Source organism: Thamnophis elegans, chromosome Z (assembly GCF_009769535.1).
Source record: "Thamnophis elegans isolate rThaEle1 chromosome Z, rThaEle1.pri, whole genome shotgun sequence".
Lineage (NCBI taxonomy): Eukaryota > Metazoa > Chordata > Lepidosauria > Squamata > Colubridae > Thamnophis > Thamnophis elegans.
Genome location: NC_045558.1, coordinates 76,891,800 through 76,917,752, shown reverse-complemented (window position 1 = coordinate 76,917,752; position 25,953 = coordinate 76,891,800). Strand labels below are relative to the sequence as shown.

The 25,953-nt window shown below is 35.6% G+C and overlaps 1 protein-coding gene across 1 annotated transcript in view; it reads right to left on the bottom strand.

Moving 5' to 3' along the window:
- The window catches only part of CNTNAP2 (contactin associated protein 2), a 984,443-nt gene extending 958,874 nt beyond the window's left edge, over window positions 1-25,569 (bottom strand). The window contains 1 exon segment of the mRNA XM_032235887.1: window positions 25,413-25,569. Within this exon segment, the coding sequence (XP_032091778.1) occupies window positions 25,413-25,569 (157 nt within the window).
- Between the last annotated feature and the right edge of the window lie 384 nt (window positions 25,570-25,953).

Here is a 25,953-nt window from a genome sequence, read left to right as displayed (position 1 = left end):
AGATGAAGATCATATCTCATAGAAAGTGAACTTCATAGGAAATCATGCAAAGCACCAACACATCCAAAATAAAATAAAAATCTAATGCACTCTGATTTCCTTACTATATATATTTTCCAGTTCTCAGATAGTTTCCCTGAAGATATGATTCTATGGATCTGAGATAGTATCTTCCTTCAGAACTTGGGGTGCATGCCACTAAATCCCGATGATTTCAACTTGTCCAGATCAGACAAGTGTTCAGTTACCATTTCCTTGCTTATTTTTTTTCTAGTCTGCCTTATGGGTTATGCTTTTGATAGGTTGGGGTGTAGTTTCTTTTTGCATGAAGACTGACTCAAAGAAGCAGCTCTGCTTTCACTCAATTGCCTGTTACTTCCTTCCATCTTCTCCCATTAGTGGACCAATGGTTTTCTTGACTTTTTTCTTGGTTTTTATATGTTAAAAGAACTATTTTAAAAGAACTATAGAACTATTTCTATTGCTTTTGATATTTGTTGCAAGTCTTACTTCATTCTGAACTTTCTCTTTCTTGATGTCATCTTTGCAAGTTAGGGCTATTTGTTGGTATTTTACCTTAGTTATGTGTCCCTTTTTCCATTTTTTTTAACTTATCCTTTTTTCTTTCAAAAAGAAGTTATTAAAGTGATCTTTCTGCAACCATGCTGATTTCTTGTTGAAATTCTTGAATTTCTTTTTCACTGGTATTGTGCTGCACTGGACTTTTATGATAATATTTTTCAGAGTTTCCTAAGCTTCTTGAGTTATTGTCCTCTTTAGGATTTTTATTCATGAAATTTTGTTTAGGCTTTATCTGAGTTTCTTAAAATCAGCTCTTTTAAAGTTTAAGACACTAGTTGGATTATATTCTATTGCTTGTGTTTGCATTATATTGAATTTCAATACAATGTGGTCACTCTCATCCAGAATTCCAGCAACTTCACTCCCTTCTGTGATTTCTTTTCTGTTAGTAAGAAAAGTTAATTAGTAAGAATAACTTTTACTTTAGTTCCCTCCTTTACCTTTTGGTAAAAATTGTCAGCTAGATTAGTTAAGAAACTGCTAAATCTCCCATGATGCAGAGTTTGTCACCCTGTTGATATCAGGATAGTTAAAATCCACCATTACTGTGGTGTGTTTCCTACATATATATTTTTTTAATTGGTTAACATTAAAGTTCATATATTTGTTCTGCTTAGAATTTCCCTCTGACAATGTAATGCTTCTTTTTTTTATATTGACCCATATGCATTCTAGAAGATTTTCATCTTTGGCTTTGTGAATTTCTGTATAAATGTAGTGATCTCTCACATATAATGTAACTCCACCTTCTCATTGGTTAGGTACGTTTATCTTGGATAGTTTATATTTTTCCATCAGTACATTCCAGTCATGAATTTCATCCCACCAAGTTTCAGTACAGACAACTATATCATACCTGCCTTCATATACTAGTAAGTATTTCATGTACTTCAAATTCACCCTGTTTGTTCCCTAAATTTTAAGCATTTGTGTATCTGCATTTGAGTCCTTTACGGCTGACCTTGGGATATGCTTCCTATATCTCCTACTATTTTATACCTGAATTTTTCTTCCATTCCATCACTTACTACCTCATTGTTTGATTGGTTTTCTTGGAGTTTGTGCTTTGAATTAAGTCCCAAAGATCCTAATGATTGTCCTAAAGATCCTAAGGATTGGTCGCTCTTCCCCCAAATCTTTAATTTAAAGCCGTTCTGATAAGTTGAGCCAATCATTTTCTGAATACATTCTTCCTGGTTGTTGTGAGGTGCAGCCTATCCTTTGCCAAAAGTCCTTCATGTAGATAGTGAAGACCATGATCTAGGAATCCAAAATTCTCTTGGTGGCACCAACATTTAAGCCAGTGGTTGATTTCTAAAACCCTTTGTTCTTTTATTGGATATGGACCTTTCATTGAAAGTACAGATGAAAACACCACATGTGCTCTTAACTCCTTAATTTTCTTACCTAGTTACCTGTAATCTCTCAATATTGTTTTCAGGTTCATTGTCATGTCATTTATCCCCATGTGAAGAAAGAGAAAAAGGTAGTAATTTCTGGGATTGATAATTTTAGACAGGTTCTGAGCTACATCTTTGAGTTTTGCTCCAGGAAGATAACATACTTCCCTTAACTGAACCAGCAGATGGCTGGTTCTGTTCCCCTTTGACTCTCCTATCACCAACACGCACAGTTCTTTCCCAAGGGAAATTTGGGCTACTTTTTGTCACAGAAGCACATGATGATGCTTCTTTTCTAGGGACACACAGCCCTTTTTTAGGCGTTTGCATACTAGCTTCCAGGGGAAGGCTATGAAATTGATTGCTGAAATCTAATGGGGCTGTACTGGAGTGAGCTGGATTAGACAGCATGAGCCTTGTTCTTGATCGCTGTTTTTTCCCCCTGTGAGTGATGTTTCCATTAATCCTCCTCTAAAGATTTATATACAGAATCATTACTGCTGGAATGATTAGAAGTTGTTTGTTGCTTATTATGTTCAATTTATTTTGGTTGGAAGTCTTCTTGCTTAGGTTGGAATTTCTCATTTTGTAGATTGAGTTTCAGAGTGGTTAAAGTTGTCTTTATATCTTTTACTTTTTTCTTCCAATAATTCAATTAATTTACATTTGGAGCATGTGTAATTTGCATATTCTATGGGCATAAGCGTGTATGTGGAACATAGTTTACAAATCACAATAGTGTCAGTATCTTTTTCCATGACTGTTTGTTTTTCCTACATTAAAGATTTTTTAAAGTTAACAAAATGTTCAAAGTAAAAATAATTTTGTCACAGATTTAAAAGAATAAAAAGATTCTAAATTTAAAATTCTGGAAATTCATTAAAAATCCCAATATTTAAAAATTTTCCATGTTGAGTTGCTTTCTAGTTTGTAATCCACAGATATACAAATGATAGTTGAATATATAAAATAACAAAGAAAAATAAAATCTCATCTCAATGAAATTAAATTAAAATCAAAGCTGGATGGAAAAATGGCATCTCAGGTGAAAATAAAAATATCTTGGTTGAATCTAAAAATAGTTATTGTGTTATTGTGAAAGTATATAACAGTATGTATTTTGGTTTTAATAGAAATATGAGAAAAAAAGAAAAAATGTAGTTTATATTGAAGAGTTGGGGAGTATTAAAGATGCACTGGATTGCTTTCTAAGTCTTAGAAGCCCATGATAAGATTAGAGATTTTTGGTGGGCTAAGATTCTTTCCTGACATCTGGTGATGCTCCTGAAGATATTCAGAATACAGAAGTACAGGCAAATTCCTCCTTTATTATCCAACTTTAAATTAAGGGGACATGTTTGTTCAACAATTTAACCAAGTAGCCCACATAGGCTTCCTTAAGAGACAAAGGAGATTCTCCTGTGTGTCAGTGGTACATACAGTGGTACATCTGATACAACTAAGATCTCTAAAAGCTTATACTAGAAGTGCCTATTATAGCATCTCTGTGCAAAAGAGCAGGAAAAGAAAGAAGGAAATGCATAAATCAAATGTATAACATCATCAAACCAAGATAAAGGTAATTCATGAATCATTTAGCCCTCATCCAATCTGAAATCCAAGGAGGGTTAGGAGAAAATGAGTATAAATTCAATAGCCAAATACAAAGAAAAAAGAAAAAAAAGTAATGTAGGTTGATATTGGATATCTGGACCATAAAAAGTTCATGAGCGCTTTGCCTGTCAGATTGCAGAAATAAAATCATGTAGGTCACAAAAGGATGTTGAATTTAAAACTGATTTCTGGTTGTTCTGAGATTTGAACTGAAGAATTTTCATAATATCACAACAACTTTAAAAATGCTATAAGGATTATTGAAGAATGAAACTGCTACATGATGGACAAACTACCGTATAGAAATACTACATTTCAGTTCCATTGAGAATTGTTGCACTTTTTATTTACTGAACTGGTAAATCTATTTTCTGTTAAATGATATAATCTGATAAACTATGCACTAAAAATGTAGAAAACACACACACACACACACATTTATATTGGAATTAAATCTCTTGGTAATGATCTCAGCTGAGATAATTTAGAATGAAACAAGGGAAATATTTAAATTTAGCTATTACCAATGAACTAAGCTATAGCACAATATACCTATCTTCCTGTGATCTACACAATATATTTTCCCATTTTCTTTCGCATTTCAGAATCAAAGCATTGTATTTAAAACTCTGTCTATATCAAAAGTGAAAAAGTTTTATTAGACTAAATTTACAAATACAGAAATTAGTTTAAAAATATCCATACTATTATGAAACCAGGATAAACTCCTTTCAAAAAAAAATTCTATAAAATTTTGCATTACATATACAAACAAATATATGGACCTAAAATCTTTTAAATATGAAAAAATACTACAATTTTATGTAGGCATTCAGATTGGTGGAACATCTAGCGTGTTCTACATGACTTATAAACAAATATTGGCAGCATGGAGGTTTCTGTATGTTTTCCTTATGTCATGTAGAGACAGAAATAAATTGATCAAGTTTGTTGTCTAAAAAGCACTTATCAGCAAGCTTCCCTCATTTGCATCTTGAAATGAATAGGTTATGATCAACTTTCAATTACATGGTACCTACTGAAATTGATTATAAGTGAAAGGAATCCATCCAAGCATTAGTCATTCAGATTTACACTATGAATGGTACTTTGGATGAGAACTTCAACCTTTGCAATTGTTCTGTTTCTGGCAGCAACCTCTTCAAAGTAAGATTAAATTGTTATGTATTTATGAACTGAATTTGTTATACAAAATTGATACACTAAACTATCATTTACAGGTACACTAAATGTTCTATTTCATACAGTCTGAACATTTTCTAATATTCCTAATATCATGATATATAAAGCTTTCTTCTTTTTCCTACATATCACCATCTGGATAGTGCAGTAATTACCCTATCACTGATGTTAGAGATTAGGATTAGAATCCTGTTAGGTTCCTACTGTATTAGTGGAGTATTTCATCCATTACAGAGCATAGCAGCAGATACAAGGCCTAAAATTATGGATGAACTAGCTATAGTCAACCCTTGAGACTGGGCTAACATTACCAAGACTCAGTGGAAAAGTACCATCACATAAGATACTAAAGGTAAAGGTAAAGATTTCTTTCACACATATGTGCTAATCATTCCTGACTCTAGGGGGTGGTGTTCATCTCTGTTTCAAAGCTGAAAAGCCAGTGCTATCACAAGACATCTCCATGGTCATGTGGCCGGCATGACTAAACACCAAAGGCATCTGGAATGCTGTTACCTTTCCACCAAAGGTGGTCCCTATTTTTCTACTTGCATTTTTATGTGCTTTCAAACTACAAGGTTGGCAGAAAGATAAGATACTACATAATGCCAATAGAGTTCCCAAGACAAGAAAATGTTGATTTCCTGCTGTGGATTAACCATGTGTGTGACTCTTAGCATATGGTACCTATTTTCCTGGACTAGTTTTTATTTTAGCATCTGAAATAAGAAAATGTATTTCCACATTGTTGTAATATAATCAGATTAGGAATGAGAAATTATCCCTCTGAAATATATAACATTGCATTTTGTTTATGAAAGAATGCATTTCTTCTTTTTGCTACTATTTCTATACTAATAATTTATAGCTATAAATTGCCATTACTATGGTGATAGATCACTAAGGAAAGAAGGCTTTATATGACTCAATAATGTCTTGGTGATACTATAAATCACTAATGTGAAATGTTCTACATTAAACCAAAAGATTTTAAAGTTCTATTTTAAAATAAGATGACTACTATTGGACATCAGTAACTGTCATTTTTAATGTGTTAAGCAGCATTTAGATGAATCAGCCATCTAGTTTGATACAAAATTATTTAGTTTGAGCATAGTTCCATTTAAACTTTTATAATAAATGTTACTATACTCCAAATGTAGTTCTACCATTTCATTTAGATTTCTTTTTGTCCCATCTACATAAAGATGACTACTTCAGTATCTATAATTGCTATTTAAAATGCAAAGAGATACACAGTATCGATGTTCTAAAAACTCTTTTGCCAACCTAAATAAATATTCAGAAATTGAGAACTCCACAAAACAGGATTCAATAGATTATTTTATAATACCTCTCAAAAAACAATTATTCAGTTATCCCAGTAGACTATAGTATGAACTAATAGCTGTTTCCTATTTCAAGTTCAAATAGAAGACAGAAGACAGTCCCAGTTTTTCAAGGACTATAGTAATACAAAAGACTACAAACTTTTTTCTTTATTACTTAATGAATATGACAAGTACAGGTGTTATACGGCTTTCCACATTACTCATATTTGTGATATTTCATGGAAGGGTGATTTTCTTCCTGACCTCTCCTGATGGCCTCCTATCCTATCACTGAGGATGCTTTTATTACAAAGCTGAGTCTCCTCACATGGAGAGGGAGTGAGTCTCACTCTGACCCAAACACTTTGCCCTCCTGCACACCAGGCCAAGGAGAGCGAGCACAATTGAGCAGCCTAGAGTAAGAGGTAAGCGCAGCCAGGCAGCCCCTTGGGGAAAGCTGGGTTGGGCTGGGCACTTGCTCTCCACTGCCCAGGATTCCAGGCAGCCTGGGCCACTGTCTGGGGATCTTCCACATGGACCAAGAGGGATGGCAAGGCTCCTCTGCTGTGCAAGGGTTTGGTGCTTGCCCTTGTCTCTCCTTCCTCTGCTGAAGACAATGGATACCCCCCAGCCTTGTCCAGGCCACCACAGGCACCCAGGGCCACAAGCAACATTGATCTGGCCATGCCCACTGGCCACATTCACCACGGCCCCAAGTCAACCATAACCCTGATGCGGTCATCAATTAAATTGAGTTTATCACCCCTGGGTTATAGCTATAAGAAAGACATTAATAGAGGAGAGTATGTTAATTCATGATAATCAAGAATCATAATAAGTTGAGTAGCACCTTTTCTGTCTTTAAATTTTATTAAAAGTATTTGTGAACTACAACTCGCTTCACAGGTGCATGGACACAATTTAAATCCTAAATCGGTTTAACTGCTTTGTGCAACTGGTGAAGTGAGCTATAGCTCATAAAAACTTGTGCTTTTTAATAAAACCTGTTAGTTTGCTGCCATACTCCTGCTTCCTGAAAGAGAAAAAATGCTTTTGGCTTTCACATTCACAGTAAGTACAAATAATTTCTAATGTATAAAAAACTTGCCAGAATCCCTTATAAAATTTCATCTTATTCTACTGTCAGATGAATTTGACCTGTATGAACAATATGATAGTAATAAAATGGAATAAATTGTTTGTTTGGTGCTGTGTCCTTCAAACATTCTTTGTTGATTTCCAGAAATATTTCATGATTTATTTTTATGTGTCATTTCTAATATGTACTACACAGTAATACAACATTCACTGGTCTTTTTATAGATATTGTGTAAAGCTATATTTACAGTTATGGAAATATATAAATAATATAATATATGGAGACAGTTTAAAGATCTTATTGCAAACAATATCAATCACTATTGATGTGTGCATATGAAAATAGACTAAAATACAATTTGATCTCATGCTTGCTTCTCATTAATCCAAAGCTTTTATATATACATGACATGAATTCTATAATGTTTTTTTATTTATGTTTTTTGTTCCCTTCAAGCATATCCAATTCTCAGAGACTGCCTGGACAAGTCCCTACAGTTTCCTTAGCAAGTTTTTCAGAAGTGGTTTGTTATTGCCTCCTTCCTAGGGTTGAGAGAAAATGACTAGTCCAAAGTCATCCAACCGGATTCATGCCAAAGGTGAGATTAGAATTCATAGTCTCCAAGTTTCTAGTCTGGTGCCTTGACTACTACACCAAACCAATGTAGTGACTAAATATTATTTATATTGTCTGCAAACCTGCAGAAAATTAATCATTGTACATTTCATTTATTTTAATGAGCTAGACAACATGTATTTAATTGTTTTACTAAAATGAACATTATGTTAATTTAATTGCTTTTCCCTAGCTTCAGTTAAAACTATATAAAAATATTAAACAGCTTTTTTTAAAAAACCAGCAACATTTTTAAAATTGTGAAAGTGAAAATTGCAAATGCAAAGTCCCAGAGATGACCTTGGAGAAAATATATGGTGACAGTTACAAAAATATGTTTTAAACCTGGGAAATGAAGAAATTTTTGAAAGGAAACTCAGGTTGGTTCTGCTTAATTCCCTGGGGTGCAACAGGGACATGAAAGCACATTGGTCCATTTTTCATGAAATAAACAGTAGCAATATAGAAATATTATTTCTTATTCTGTTACAGACATTGGGACTTACAAAAGAAGGTTTACATAGACAATTATTCCTGAGAAGTTCCCAAGTGATTTAAAAACTGTAGAGATGATGAAGGTGGGCACCTGAATGTTGTCATCACCCCAACTGTTAAATGGAATGTTTATTTAAGTTGAGCAAAAATCAAGCTGAGAGTCTGCAAGAGTTATATCACATACATTGGTCTACTGAGTCAAAATAATGAATTTTCACATTTTAATAGCAGCTATGTTTTATCAATTTTGAGATTGTGTTGATTTTTAAGTGCATTGTTTGCATTTCTTTTCTTTTGTTGATAAATTCAGCATTAGAGTAAGATGTCTTCCCTCCCCTTCATTTGATTTACAATTGGGTAAAGAACAATTGAAAAATATGGATTTGCCCACGGTTAATTTCTTGTTGGTAAAGTATAACTTTAATATTCCATTTGTCCACTTGCCTTTTCATGATAAATCAAGCATGGCAGCATCCTTCACTTGTCCTTCTTTAAAATCAGACAAGTTTTTGAATCATGATCTGTAATACATGTATCATTTATTTGATCTTGTTTAAGAAATGGAAAACAGTTTACACAAGTATGTACTTTAAAAAAAATAATGACACTTTAATAAAACTGTTAAACATTATCGAATATGTTACCATAATCACTTTATTTTGATTAACTTACCAGGTTCTTGCTAGGAGAAAGCTAAAGTGATTGACAGTTCCAGGAAATGCAAAGATTGTTCATATATATCGTAGGACATATTTTATCCACTTTGAAAATTAGTGGAAAAGAAAGAGGAAATATTTTTTAATTTATTTTAATGGAGTTGGTCTACTCTATATCTGTACTCCCTTTGCTGCTATTGCAATTTCCTACTATCAATCTCCAGCCAGGTGTAGATATGGTGAGTAAACTACTCAAACAAATAATACTGGCTGCTATATACTGGTTGTTGTATGAATTCTATTTATTAATTAGGATGGAGTGATACTGTAAAAGAAGTTTGTCATAAGATAACTTTTAAGAACTAGGCATGAGGTAAAATTCAACGTCTTTATTAACAGGCAACAACAACGAACAAGTTCAGAACACGGACAGCGCGCGGGCCGCCTGACAGCTATTTATATTTGACAGCTGTCAGGCAGCTGGCCAATCAGCGGTCAGTGATTTTCCCGCCAGCCGGCAGGCGCGCCTGGGCCAATCAGGAGCCTTAGGCTCTGGCCCTGCCTGCCGGCTGTGTCGGGAGGACACAACAATAACTATTTATTTTTAATGCAACCTGCCAAAGGACAAGTTTTGCTAGAATTGTGCACCTATTAGTTGGATTTATTTTGCAAATAGATTTTAATTAACTCATTTGGTATGTTGTATTTACTTAATGATTTGTAGTGGGGACAGTTAAAAGATGTTTGACTAGTAGCAAGTTCTGTGTATCCTGATGAAGGATCTGTTTAATCCTACACAGAAACAATTAGTTTTATAATTACATTTTACATAATTGTAAATGCTTATTATTGAACAATACAGTGCAATCTGGCCAAGATTAATTTCTCTTATGAGTAAGGTTTGAAATTGTAGCTAACCAATTAAGCCCCTTTTTCCCATTTGTAATGTGCTGATGAAACCCAGTTCTGTTTTTCTTTCTTCCATCAAAACTGGAGCAGTACTGAACCAATATGCAGGATCACTGTTGAAATGCAATTATGAACCAGATAAGCAACTGAATCTGAACAAGACAGCTTGGCAATAATTAATAACAAATGGGCAGATTTGGTTAGCTACAATTCTCTATGAAGATGAAGACTTTCAGAAATGAACAGCAAGTGATGAGAAAATGAGTTCAGGAATCTGGAAATCCTGACATTTCATTGACTATAAATGTTACTTTCAGTTATAATAATGCTATCTCAACCCTCACATCTATCAATTATCTCACTTTCCCCTATACAATGCTCTTTCAAATATAGTCATTTATGAGAGAAAACACATTTTTTTTTATTTTTGGAATTGTGAAAAATAAAAATATTTACCTGACTTTGCATGTTTTCTTTAACAAGATGAATGATTCATCATATTCTGTCCAACAGTGTCTTTATATCAAATTAACTGTTTTGGATTATCTCATTTGTAATAGAATAGACTCTCTTTGAAATTAGCACTGCTTGCCAAGGTCAGCTCATTGTTCTAACGCTAGTCTCTTTGCTCTGCAAATGTTATGCTTCAGTTCTGAATGAACCTTTGCAGGCTCTTTTTATTGGCTGCTATTTGTTTCAAACAAACATCATTTTGAGAGGCACAATTACAGTTTTTCAAGGGCTTTAATTTCTTGATAAAGCAGCTTGAAGAGGATTTAGCAAAACATGTCAGGAGAAAATTATAACTTATTTTATGCATTGCATCTACTTTGCTTTCCTTTTTCCTCCAAGAGTTTTTTGAAAATAAAAGGTTGGAGCTGCACATGTCACTGGAGTCTTGGTGAGAATGGCAAAGTTAGAATGGGGACATGGAGAGATGGCCCTATGGTAATGGAACACATCCTGGACAGTGTTGTTTATCTATTGCTATTCTTTATATATATATATATATATATATATATATATATATATATATATATATATATATATATATATATATACGTATATTAAGAAAATATACATTTTTAATATAGAAATATGCATTCAATTTCTCAGCTGAGATGTGCATCATAACTTTCAGGAAAGAATATAATCTAAGCAATAATTGTGATCTGATTTACAAAGTTATACAAATATTTATAAAAATAAGGTCAGTTCCCTTAAAAATGGATATAATAAAACTCTGACATCCTCAGAATAGTTTTTACAACCTGAACTTACTTTAAGAATTTCAAGAGTATTTCTGAATAAAAATAGGAGTATTTTTGGAAGTTTGGAAGTGCTGTACCTGACACTTACAGGTGAAACTCAAAAAATTAGAATATCATGCAAAAGTTCATTTTATTTCAGTAATACAACTTAAAAGATGAAACTAATATATGAGATAGACTCATTACAGGCAAAGCAAGATAGTTCAAGCCATGATTTGTCATAATTGCAATGATTATGGTTTACAGCTCATGAAAACCCAAATCCACAATCTCAGAAAATTAGAATATTACATGCAATCAATAAAACAAGGATTGGACATAGAACAATATCGGACCTCTGAAAAGTATAAGTACTTGGTTTAGGCCCCCTTTGCAGGAATTACTGCCTCAATGTGGCATGGCATGGAAGCCATCAGCCTGTGGCACTGCTGAGGTGTTATGGAAGACCAGGATGCTTCAGCTCTTCTGCATTGTTTGGTCTCATGTCTCTCATCTTTCTCTTGGTAATGCCCCATAGATTCTCTATGGGGTTCAGGTCAGGCGAGTTTGCTGGCCAATCAAGCACAGTAATCCCATAGGCATTGAACCAGGTTTTGGTGCTTTTGGCAATGGGGGCAGGTGCCAAGTCCTGCTGGAAAATGAAGTCAGCATCCCCATAAAGCTTGTCTGTGGAAGGAAGCATGAAGTGCTCCAAAATCTCCTGGTAGACGGCTGCGTTGACCCTGGACTTAATGAAGCACAGTGGACCAACACCAGCAGATGACATGGCTCCCCAAATCAACACAGACTGTGGAAACTTCACACTGGACTTCAAGCATCTTGCAGTGTGTGCCTCTCCATTCTTCCTCCATACTATGGGTCCTTGGTTTACAAATGAGATGCAAAAGTTGCTCTCATCAGAAAAGAGGACTTTAGACCACTGAGCAAAAGACCCAGGTCTGTTTTTCTTTAGCCCAGGTAAGACGCTTCTGACGTTGTTTGTTGTTCAGGAGCGGCTTGACAAGAGGAATATGACATTTGAAGCCCATGTCCAGGATCCGTCTGTGTGTGGTGGCTCTTGATGCACTGACTCCAGCCTCAATCCATTCCTTGTGAAAGTCCCCAACACTTTTGAATGGCCTTTTCCTGACAATCCTCTCCAGGCTGTGGTCATCCCTGCTACTTGTGCACCTTTTTCTTCTACACTTTTCCCTTCCACATAACTTTCTATTAATGTGCTTTGATACAGCACTTTGGGAACATCCAACTTCTTTTGCAATTATCTTTTGAGGCTTTCCCTCCTTATGGAGGGTGAAAATGATGGTTTTCTGCACAACTGTCAGGTCAGCACTCTTTCCCATGATTGTGATTCCTACTGAACCAGACTGAGAAACCATTTAAAGGCTCAGGAACCCTTTGCAAGTGTTATGGCTTAATTAGCTGATTAGAGTGGGACACTTTGAGCCTAGAATATTGCACCTTTTCACAATATTCTAATTTTCTGAGATTGTGGATTTGGGGTTTTCATGAGCTGTAAGTCATAATCATCATAATTATGACAAATCGTGGCTTGAACTATCTTGTTTTGCATGTAATGAGCCTATCTCATATATTAGTTTCACCTTTTAAGTTGCATTACTGAAATAAATGAACTTTTGCACAATATTCTAATTTTTTGAGTTTCACCTGTATATCTTATAGGGATGCCAAAATTTGGTGGTTTAATGAATTGGTTCCTATGACCTGACTACTGAAATAAGAACTGAAATAAGAAATTTCAAGAAATCTTTGGATTTCAAGATAATGAGCTAAATTAACACTTATTTCATATTGTAAACATTACAGACCTAGACTGCAGTCATAGTTACTGTATCCATACAGATCATTCCAAAGGAATATATCATGCCTCAAAATGTGTATGAATGGAAGGTTTCATGGAGTGCCCTGAGTATTTTGAGAAAGAACATCATATATACTAGTTCTTTGCAATATTTAAATATTCCTGACATAAAGGGCTGTGTATACTAGCACTTAATAATTTTATCACTTCTAATCTAATTATAAGGATTAGTAGTTACAGCTATCTTAAAAACAAATAAGCAACATTCATTTTAAAATGGTTTTACATAGGGATAGAAGTTGAATTTAGCCTATTATTTCTCTCTGGGAAAATAAAAACCTGCTTATTGGCAGGATTAATGCTTATGGAAAGACTCCAGACCTTCTTCTCCATAGAAGGTCATACTCATGGTTGAACTAAGAAATTATTTACCTTTCTATTTTATCAAAAATGAACAATAGATCTTAAATGAATGACATATATGTGAAACTTATATCATTTTAAATGCATCTCAAGCATAAATCCCTTGGATATAACCTTTTCTGCTTGAATATTTAAGTGGGCATTTATTTAAATTTCAGTTAATATGAATTGTAGGCTCATAGCAATACGTTTGTTTTTTGTCTTCTGAAAGCATGCCTACAAAACCTGATAAGTACTTGCAGGGAATGGAAAGGAATCAATGATAGCTCTGTCATAAACCCAAAACTGAGATTAGTTCCTAAGATTTTTTCAAAACTGAATATTTAAGGGCACTCGAAGGGGGATTAAAAATAGAAGAGAGATTTAACCACAATCACAATAGTCAGTTTTCAGTTCTGAACAGTAGAATGGTAGAAATGCAACTTCAGTATGTTTAACAGCTGCAGGATAAGTAATAACTTAAGAGTTAATATCTTAACTTGTCCTGTCTTTTAGTATGCTAATTACACAATCTAATGTCTTCTCCCTTCCCCTTGTTATTGTATTTCTAGGGACTAAGGGCTTTGTATGAACTTGAGATCTTCTCATTTTTATTTCCATGTCATTGGAAATCTAAAATTGTTGCTTTAATGGAAAAACAAAAGGATTTTTCTGCAGTTTTCCTTGAGAACCAGCTTAATTTCCAAAAATTAATTATATCGTATTTCTTTTGGGGGGAGGGTTGATGATTGTGTCTTGCCTCTTTTCTTTCTTTTTTTTTTTTTGCAAGGAATGTTAATACCAGAGACTGAATTGTGACTCATATAATATTAATATTATACCCAGGAATTATTTTTCTACCTATATTATTTGCATCCTCTAAATGATGTACTTTTTCTGCATTAAGAATCAAGCTAAAGAGTAAAACCTGATGCATCACTAATGCTATGATTATGCTTACTGAACAAAAATTAGAATCTAATTCATTCTTATTTAAACAGCTTTCAGACACTTCATATATTTTAGGATATATTTCTCTCCCCCCATCAGATATGGGAAATACCTTTTACTGAACTATTAAGGATTTAATCATTACGATAGCTACATAGTTGGTTACAGTATTTAGCTTTTCAGATAAAAAAGTTTCACAATTTAAAATTTATCTAATTAAACATAGGTTTCTTTTAAATAAATGAAAAACATTTTGTTGAATGTGAACACCATTTTTGTCTGCCAAATGCTGATAATTTCTGACAGATTTCAGGAACATATGTACCATATGTATATACCAGTTAATGCGCACAAATAAAAAGTGGCAATGCTGACTTCATTATGAATCTTTTATGTTTACAGTCTACTGGATATAGCTTTAGCTGTTTAATATTCTGTATCACTACAATCTAAGATATATTTTTCCTAACTAGGTAACACTATTGATTTTATTGCTTTTGACATTTTTTAACCTACTATGCAATTAACATTGTCTAGTTTGCAGACTTCCATGCAATTTACTTAATGATAGAAATATATTTTACTTCAGGATGTATTTGACTCAGCAGTACTCAACAGTCCAGATCCAACTGATACCTTAATTCTCAAGTTCAGTGCAAAAATGTAGATCTACAATTTCTTGGCATGTGTTATTTATTTATTTCCTTTTTCCTTTATGTAACCATTTTTCCCCATGCAAAATTCTTAAACATCTGAAAGCTTGCACACTTTTTTGTATATTGATATGACATAATGAAATATTGTTTAAGTACATTTTTTGTTATTTCTCACTGTGTTTATATGGTTTTTAATACTTAAATATGGATGTAAATGTGTGATAACTACCAGAAGCCATGATGGATTTGCCAAGAAGAAACTTTACCAGACTAATTTTTGGTTGGTAATCCTCCTTAATAGGTTTGTAAATGTTTATATATTTTGTCATCAGCAAAAAAAATTGACCAATGCTCCATGACATGCTGATCAGCAATCTTACATAAAAATTAACATATCATTGGGGTAAAAAAAATGCAATTATTTTTATCACATTGGAAAGAGTTATCAAAGCACAATGCCTGTGTCCTCTACTTTTCTATATTTTCTTAGATATATAAAGAGTTGCGGGAATTATTAAATTTGACACAAAATTTGGTGGGATAAGTAAAAGCAACAGAATGAAATTTAACACATTCTTCATTTAGGAAACAAATCCACAGGTGTGGGATGGGGATAATTGACTTGGTGACTAGTTCTAGTACTAGAAAAAAAAACTTTTATAGTTGATTGTAAAATAAATGTGATATAATCTATAGCAATACACTATGCAAAAAAAGGCAAATGTAGTTTTAGATGGTATATTTTACAGAATTATAATTTGCAGTCACAGAAGCAAATCATTTCAATATATTTGTCAGGTCCTAATTTAAGAACCGTGTCCAATTCTAGGCATCATACTTTAACAAAGATTTAGAAAAAAGTAACAGGTTTATATAAGAGCAATAAGGAATATCAAGAGAGATTAAAGGAAGTGCTTAGCCTGGGGGAGGGGAACATCTGAGAAGGGATATAATAGTTCTTTTTGAATATTTGAAAGGATACCTCATAGAAAAAAATCAGGACCTGTTTTCTCTCTTTCTGGAATACAATATGAAACAATGAAAGTTTGGGATGGCATACTGACTGAACATTAGAAAATAATTTAAAGAATAAGACATTTTGACAAGGAGAACAATTGCCAGAGAAGTGATAATTAAATATATCATTAAATCAGTTCAAGAAAAGGTTGAATCATCATCTGCTTGAGATACTTTCAATTCCTACTCCAAGTATTGAGTGGAAACTATTAGTCTAAATTTCCCTTTCAAATCTATGAATCTATATGGAGAAATCTGGGAAATTGCTGGCAGTTACATGCAGCATCAAACATGATTCAGAATTTGAATGTTGCTTATATGCATTCTCTGTCAACCCCCAAACTCTGCATATTTATATTAGGTAGCATTGTATACTTTAACTCTAAAATTTAATTATGCAGTGAAATTAATTATACTGGCAGTTGTAGATACTTACAATATCTGTTATTTTTTCCACTGCTTGGTTGAATTTTGATGAATGACATTTATGCAATGAAATGTGCAATTAAAAAGTTTTTTTTCCCCAAGAGAAAGATATGGATGTTTGTCCTATCTTCTTTCAGTGACCAAATATATTTGAAGAACTTCACATTTTTTTTGCTCTTTGATATGCATATTACTATTTTGTAGACATAATTTTGTTTATTTTCATTCTCATTTTCTTTCTTGCTCACTTTTAATCTTACTATTATTAGCACATTTTTGAAGTAGATGTGCAGAATCTAATAGAATGTTTCCCTAATCAGATGCCTCAGGATATGTTGAAATTACTACACATTTCAAATCCATCCAGCTAGGAACTGAGTGAGTTGTATACCAAATACATTTTGAAGTCAGAGAAAACAAATACAACCACATTATAATGAATACTAAATATAACTTGTATTGTTCAGATATTAATGGAATAAAAGTATGAGTGTTTATCTGTAATGTAAATGACTGACATTATATTCTATCAAATCTGGATCAACTGTTAGGAACAACATAGATAGATTTTTTTCCTAAACTTAAGTCCAAGCACTTTCTGCTAGTTATCTTTTTCCCCGTTCCTTATTTCCCAGCATTGCAATCTTTTCCAAATAATGTAGACACAGGAAATTCCTGGGTTGAAAAATCATTCCCTAACTGTGACTTTAACTTGAATGTGCATTTAATTTGGAATTCATACTTACAAAGGATTGTCTACACTAAATATTGGTGTTGTTCTTCCTCAGACTAGTGAAGCACTGAAGCCATATAATGTTTTCAGGAACCAAAACACGGGGCTTCAGTTTTTCCTGAAAGCTTTGAGTGGCTTCAATATTTTGTTAGCTGAAGGAAGGAGAATCATATCTGTCATTTTAGTAATAGATAGCCTATTCATATCTAATCTATTAAACCCAAGGAATGCCTGTAACACATGAGAAATGTAATTACTTAAAAAGTATTTGCATTAGATTGTTAGATTCAAATTTACCGTGTATCTCTACTAATCTCTTCAAGCAAACGTTTTATGAATAAGGAAGGAAGTGAAACCTTTCTTCATTACATTAACAGTCCAAACCATAACTTTCAATAAAATAATTGATTTTTGGCTTATATTCCTAAATAGCCTTTTATTAATCACTATTTTAACTGCCTTCAAAATCCATTACATTGCATTAGGTTTTGTTCATTTTTTCAGCTGCTCTGAAGTAGATATATAAATTTAGTTACTGGCATTTAATAGAAAAACCAATTTCTCACTTTAAATCCCCCCCCCCCGATTATGACCTATTAAGTTTTAATAATACAATACAATAGCTAGTAGTTGGAAGATATCTTGGAGGTCTTCTAGGCCAACTCCCTGCCTATACCGTTTCAGACAAATGGCTATCCGACATCTTCTTAAAGACTTCCAGCATTGGGGCATTCACAACTTCTGGAGGCAAGTGTTCCACTGATTAATTGTTCTGTCAGGAAATTTCTCCTCAGTTGCTTCTCTCCTTGATTAGTTTCCACCCATTGTTTCTTGTTCTACACTCAGGTGCCTTGGAGAATAGCTTGACTCCCTCTTCTTTGTGGCAACCCCTGAGATATTGGAACACTGCTATCATGTCTCCCCTAGTCCTTTTTTTCATTAAACTAGACATACCCAGTTCCTGCAACCGTTCTTCATATGTTTAGTCTCCAGACCTCTAATCATCTTTGTTGCTGTTCTCTGCACTCTTTCTAGAGTTTCCACATCTTTTTTTACATTGTGGCGACCAAAATTGACTGCAGTATTCCAAGTGTGGCCTTACCAAGGCATTATAAAGTGGTATTAACACTTCACGTGATCTTGATTCTATCCCTCTGTTTATATAGCTTAGAACTGTATTGGCTTTTATACTTGAACACTTCATTATAAAATGTATTTCCTAAATTTCTCAAGAACCCTTATGAAGCCAATGCATAATAAAAAATATGGAAATATTATATAATTTATATAATTGGAAAACTCTTTGCAGTGCAGTGTGATAAAGCTCTGTCTATGCTACCAGTGTTGGATACAGAGGAATGAGTATTTGCATGTATATAAGTTAAAGAGATCATTATTCAGCATTTTCACTTCTTTTATTTAGTAGACAGTTGTCTCAAAATAACAGTAAATCATTTTGAAATCTTAGTTCTGAAATGTGCAGTGTAAATGTAACATACATGCATATAAATAATTTATTTTATAAAAGCATTTAAAGTTGACAGTGATTGAGTTTCACATGTAAATGAGGATTCAACTAATCTTATGTCCAACCATGTAGCATCTCAAAACAACATGTTGTTCAATTTAGCAAAACAAAATAGGTGGCACAATATCTTTTTCCACTGATATGTAGACGTATATTTGATTCTTATACCATTTAAATTAGGAATAGCTAAAAGTATATCTCATAATTTACTTGAAGATTCCTAGATAATTACAAGCATAATAACATATTTCCCCACCTTCTTGATATCCATAATCTGTATTTATGTCAGCCCAGTATCTAGATTTATTATCATACTAACAGTCTTTTTATACCTTGATTGATGCGAAAGCATAGATATTCTAATATCTTCTCTGCAATATCTATGCAATGGGAGCTTAAGGAAGATATAAATGGGGGAAAACTCAAATTTCCCTTAATTAAATTGGTGCTAAAAAGAAATAATAAAACAAGCCATTGAGACAAGATAAGGGTATACATCTCTCAATTTTTTAAGTACTTTATTCCTGGATATCAAAACATCTTAAGAGAATCCTTCTCCAGTATTTCGTGGCCTCAGTACAAGACCACCAAATATGGTAGAATGTGCCATCCCTTTTTCCACATTTCCAACACAGTGGAGATAACCCAGGAAACATTTTGGCTAACCTCATTGGGGGGAAGTGCCATCTATAAACCATCTTGTATATGTTTTCTTTAAACGCTGTAGATATTGTAAGTTTAATAGTCTTACTCCGTAGATCCCACCATTTGCCCATTTCAATCTCATAGCCAAAGTTTCTCTCCCATGTTATTAGAAGGCTTTTATCCATCTCTTCTTTAGCATCTTGACAGGTCAAAAATTGATAAATCTTTGATAACATTTTCTTATCTCCGCCAAACAAAATCTTATCTAGCCCCTGGGGGTTTGGGTAGATCCCAAACCGTACCTTATTGCTTTTAAACCTATTTCTAATCTGTAAATATTCCCACCATTCCAGATTCCTGCCCTGCTGCTCTAATTCCATCTTTGTTTTCATGTTGCCATCTTCTGTCATAATGTCTTTATATATTATGTTTCTTGTCCAATTAAATACACTGGGATGCGTTAAGGCCTCCAATGGTGCCAACCAACACGGAACCCTAAGATAGTACTTTTTCCTCATCTTTTCCCACATCCCCATCAAAATCTTCCGAATAAAATGTCCCATGAAGTACCTATGGGGGATATCTCTTTCTTGCCAGAGGGAGGCATGCCATCCCTGGGGGAGGTCATGTCCCTCTATAGCCAATAGGCGCCTTCTACTCAACGTCACCCAATCCTTCACCCATGTCATAATTGCTGCATTATAATATGCTTCCCAGTTGGGTACTCCGAAGCCTCCCAGTTCTTTACGTTTTTGCAACATTTGGGCTTTAATTCGTGCTTTCTTGCCTTGCCATATAAATCGAGCCAGTATTTTCTCCAAGGATTTAAATTTTTTTTGTCCAATTTAGTCGGTGCCGTTTGAAACAAAAACAAAATTTTTGGTAATACATGTGTCTTAACTGTCGCAATCCTGCCCATCAAAGACAGTTGTTTACCACTCCAATTAGTCATATCCTTAGATACCTGTTGTAGTAATTTCATATAATTATCTACCTTGCTAGAGGAACATCTCTCCGTGAGCCAAATTCCCAAGTATTGTATTTTGTGGGGCATGTTAATCCCTAACAGGCTTTGTACTTCCCTTTTCTGGTTCAAAGTCATATTCTTGATTAACAGTTTTGTCTCTCTTTATTTATACATAACCCCGCTATCATACCATACTCCTCTATTTTACGTAAAAGTTGTATCCCAGAAGCCATAGGATCCTCCAAAATAAAAACAAGGTCGTCGGCAAAAGCCTGGATCTTAAATTCCTAGCTTTAGCTCGTAACCCTTTAATTTGTATATCACTTCTCACTATTCTAAGAAGGGGTTCTAATGTAAGGATAAACAGTAGGGGGGATAACGGGCAACCTTGTCTTGTGCCTTTACCAATCTCAATATCACCCGCCTCTTCTCCATTTACCAATAATGTCACAGTTTGTTGTACATAAATTGCCCAAACTGTGTTTAAGAAGTTTTCTCCAAACTTCATATTTTCTAATTGTGACAACATAAACTTCCAATTTACCCGATCAAAAGCCTTTTGTGCGTCGAGAAACATATACTATTACCACCATTAACATTAACAACTATTCTGCAGTTGAGCTATACGTCTGCTCTCTCTTTCTTTCTGAAGTCTATAAGAGAGCCAACGGCCCGGTTTGTTAGCATGCTCAAAAAAGTTTTGCTTAATCCCCCTAAGTTTCCGAGCAACATCCTCCTGCTCTAGAATAGATATCCCGTGCTTAATTCTAGCCATTTCTTCTTTTTTCTTATCATCTAGTGGGTCCTGTTGCAAGGCTTTTTCCACCACCTCCAATTTGGCTACCCATTTTGCCCTCTCTTCTAATTCTGGCTAAAAGAGGTTACCGGGGCAAGCATGGAATGAAAACCCGAGAATTTTTTACTAAGCATAAAACCAGAAAACATGAGTAAATCTATATGGCATTTGAGCCTACATATAATTGTGGCTGCAAGAATCACCTATGCGCAATTTTGGAAATCTACTACCATACCATCAGAAGATGCCATAATTAAAAGGATTTATGAATGTGCAGAAATGGACAGAATGACAGGTTGGCTGAGGGACAAAGGAGAAATGGAACATTATCTTAGCTGGAACCTATAGTATATGTGGGCAACAAGGAGAACAGCAGGGACTTAAAATGGGGAAAGTTAAATAGCAGTTGTTAACAATGGGAACTAAAAGTGAACATGGGCATTGTAATAGATCCCTGAACTTTGTAACGAGAAGATGCTGGTTAGAGACTAAACAATGAGGAAGGAAAAAAATGTTGGGGTGTGAATGACTGTCACTGCAGGGTGGGGGTTGTATGTTTAAAGTTGTATTTGTATTTGTATGTCTTATTCTTTAAAAAAAATTATAACCAATAAAGATTATTTTAAAAAAAACATCTTAAGAGAAGGAGCACTATCAAGATAAGATAGCACATATCAAAATAAATTGGCTGCCCAGAACTACCTTATAAGATGTGTGACCAATAAATTAAATAAAAAATAAGGTGAATCTATATGAAAATGAATTAACAAGATAGAATTTTCTCAAAGGAGCTGGAAAATTTATTCTTAGGAACTTTTCACTGTCTAATGTAAAGTAAACCTGAACTTTCTCTTGTCTATGATTATTTTGACCTATTATTTCCATTTGCTCTTATTGGTAATATCTCTAATACAAGACTTTTTTCTTCTTTTATAATTTCCAGTTTCCTAAAAGTTCTTTGTGCCCCTCACTGGTACACTACTCAATCCAGTTACCTCTCTGGTATTATATTTCTGGGAGAGTGTTCATGCTGTATTTATCTTGAGTTCTTTTTTATTCATACACATAGTAATTATTTTTTTCATTCATTCATTCATTTATTCAACAGATATTCATCCATCTCTCAAACTTCTTTTATGATCAAGGCTTCTTCAGTCTTTCAGGACTTTCTTTTGTACTATAGAGCTAATAAGTTCTAGCCAGTTCATCCTTAACAGAATTCTTATTATTAATCACAGCACTATCACTTTTCCAGCTAATATAAGAGAAGTGTTAATGAGTTGCCTCAGCTACATCTTGGTGATATTAATGGCTTTCACATTCATATTCATTCTAGTTATTGAAGCTCACCATGCCTAAGAAAGGTTTTTGAACTTTTATTAACTGTATATGTAATAGAATATAATACAGATTTTCATGAGGGTAGGAGGAGCAATCCATAGGAGCAAGAAACAACTTAGTTCTGATAGTTTGTGTAAGAGAATTGGGTAAAGAGGCTGCTTCCTAATAGTTCTCATGTGATTTATGAGAGTGGTAGTCTGCTTTAGTTTGGCAAAAGTCTGTCTATAGTGAAGAACGATAAGGAAGTCTACTTGGAAGACTCACAATGCATCTTTCTTTGTTTTTGGAGTCTGATAGTATAATATTTATTGTTCCTTCATGATTTGATCCAATACATATTACAGATTCCAAATAAGAATGTCATGTAAATAGATGATACAATTACTTTTGCCATGATCAGCAAGCCCATGAAGATGCAGCTTGATGTGTAAAGTCAACATACTTTTTGTTAATGCCATATAGTTTTCTTTTCTAATATTATGGCACTCTTGAGGAATGATGTGAAAGCTGCAATTATAACATATTAATTAGGAACTGTCCTAATTCTTTAGTGGTGGGTTGCAGGCGATATGCCCCAGTACGGACATACCAGATCCTGCCCGGAGCACCGGGTACTGTTCCAGTATGGTGCTCCGGAGGGCCCACCCGCCTGCCCATGCTACTTACCAAGTTTTAAAGCTATCGGCGTTTCCGTACATGCGCATGGCATGTACAACACCTGTGTGATGCTCTGCTGAGCAGCTAGAGCATTGCAGAGGCTTGCAGAAGCATCATTTGACACAATGCATATGTGTGCCACATACATGTGCACGCAAGCCACATGCATGCATGTGGGTGATGCAGGGGTTGTTCCCACTGTACCGGTTGAAATGAACCCACCACGGTAATTCTGGCATGTTCTTTCTTTATCTTTATGCCTGTTGATATAAAAATCAGTAGAAGGATCAATTTAGTCAACCTTCCTTTTTAAAAAAACAGTGATAAAATATTAGAAGATGGCAATGTAGTATTGGCTTACCTGATATGCTCATTTTCTGAAGAAGTGGAGACAGCATCCTTGGGTGGGTGATTCTCACATACCATCCAATAGAACTGAGTCTGCAAAGTTTAAGTCCCGTCTCTTCCTGCTGAAATCCCCAGCTTTTTTGACGAAGACCAATATGCAGACAGACGTGCGTGAAAGGAAACAAATCTGTTCTGAAATAATGGACCGTACCCTAAGGATGGGGCAGGATGCGGTCTCCACTTCTTCAGAAAATGTGTGTATCAGATAAGCCAACGCTATATTTTCCTGACTTAGTGGAGACAGCATCCTTGTGTGAGACATACCAAAGCTTGTCCAACATTATGGGTGGGAAACAATCTGGGATGAATCCGTCTGATCAACCCTAACCTGGTGTAAAACTTGCCTCCCAAAGGCTGCATCAGCCAATGCGTACCTCTCAATTCTGTAGTGTCTAATAAATATGGAAGGAGATGACCATGTGGCCATCTAGGACATCTCATGTAATGATGCCCATGTGCCCCAGACAGCTGTGGCAGCTGTGCTACGTGTCAAATGTGCAGTAATGTGATCTGGAACTGGCTGATCCAGAGAAGAATATGCCTTTGCAATGCATGCCCTGATCCACCTTCCTAATGAAGAAGAAAAAACTTTGAGGCCCATAGAGTCCAGTTGAAAAGAAACAAACAATGCTTCAGTGCGATGGAAGGTTGACGTCCTGCGTAAATAGATCTTCAGAGCTCTTTGAACATCTAGGGTGTGCCAGTTGTGCTCTAGAAGATGGAATTCACCTTAGGGATGAATGCTGGATCCACCCTGAGAATCACTCTGTCCATATGGAAGGTGCACAGATCCTGTCACATGGAAAGAGCTGCTAGTTCCGAGATCTGATGGGTGGATGTGATTGCTACCAGGAACAACACTTTTTGTGACCTATAGATAAGGGAAGCAATAGCAATAGCAATAGCAGTAGACTTATATACCGCTTCATAGGCCTTTCAGGCCTCTCTAAGCGGTTTACAGAGAGTCAGCATATTGCCCCCAACAATCTGGGTCCTCATTTTACCCACCTCGGAAGGATGGAAGGCTGAGTCAACCCTGAGCCGGTGAGATTTGAACCGCTGACCTGCTGATCTAGCAATAACCTGCAGTGCTGCATTTAACCACTGCGCCACCCACAGTGGCTTGAATGGGGCCTGGGTGAGGGCCTGAAGGACGAGAGGCAGGTCCCATGAAGGGGAGCGATGTATGGTGGGTGGATGCAGGTTAGTAGCGCCCTTCAGGAATTGTCAAATGACCTGTCCAGGCCAGAACATAGAACGGAGAATAGTGCTGTGATCTGGTAACGGAGAGTGTTGTGTGCCAGCCTGGCAGCCAACCCGTCCTGTAGAAATTGGAGAATGTGATATGCCAAAGCTCGGAGGGGAGCCACTTTCCTGGGCCGACACCAAGAACACAAAGCCTTCCAAGTGGAGTCATAGATGTGAATGGTGGCCGGCCTCCTGGCTGCCTGGATCATGCGAATGCCATCTGAGCCATTATCAACCTCCATGTAGTCATCTTGACCCATTGTGTGTCCAGATGAGATATGGTCCCCTGGAAGAGAGAAATCCTGGAGAGGAATCCTCCACAGAGGAGCAACCAACAGAGACAGGAGATTCATGAACCACAGGTGACGCAACCAGTGAGGTGCTAGGAGGATTAACTCTGCCTTTTCCTCCAGCAGCTTCCTGATGACTCGCTGGAGCAGAGGAAATGGAGGAAATGCATAAAGAAGACCCTTCAGCCAGTGACATCGTAGGCCATCCCTCTCCTCCATGCCTGGAGCTAAATACCTCATGTAAAACCAAGGGACCTTCTTGGTGAGGCTGGTGGTAGAGTGGTCAGCCACGGGAACCCTGAACCTTCTGGTCAGCTCTCTGAAGTGGGTTGTTCCCACTCGGCCTGATCTACCTGTGATCAGCTCAGCCAATCCACCATGATGTTGTCGGCACCTGTGATGTGCTCGGCCTGTACGGAAAGGAAGTTCCCAGGCCAGCAGCTTCTGGGCCTCTTTCATCAGCCGCTTGGATTGGGTTCCACCCTGCTGTTTGATGTGGGCTTTCGCCATCATGTTTTCTGTCAGGATCAACACATGCTGCCCCTCCACTGACAGTTGGAAGTGCAGGAGCGCTAGGTGAATCACCCTCAGTTCCAGGAAATTGATCATCTGTTGCTTTTCTAAGTGGGTCCACTGATCCTGTCTCACCTCTGTGGCAGAATGGGCCTCCCATCCCAGCAGGCTGGCGTCGGTGGTGATAGTCACCTGGAATGGTTCTAGGAACAAACAACCCTTTGTTATGGCCTATGATGACCACCAGGCCATGGAATTGTGGACTCTGGGGGACAAGGTGAGCCATTCTGATGAACAGCTTCTTTTGTCCTTCTGGAATGGCAGTAGCAACCATTGGAGGGGCCTGCAGTGAAGTCTGGACCAGGGCACTATTGCAAAGCA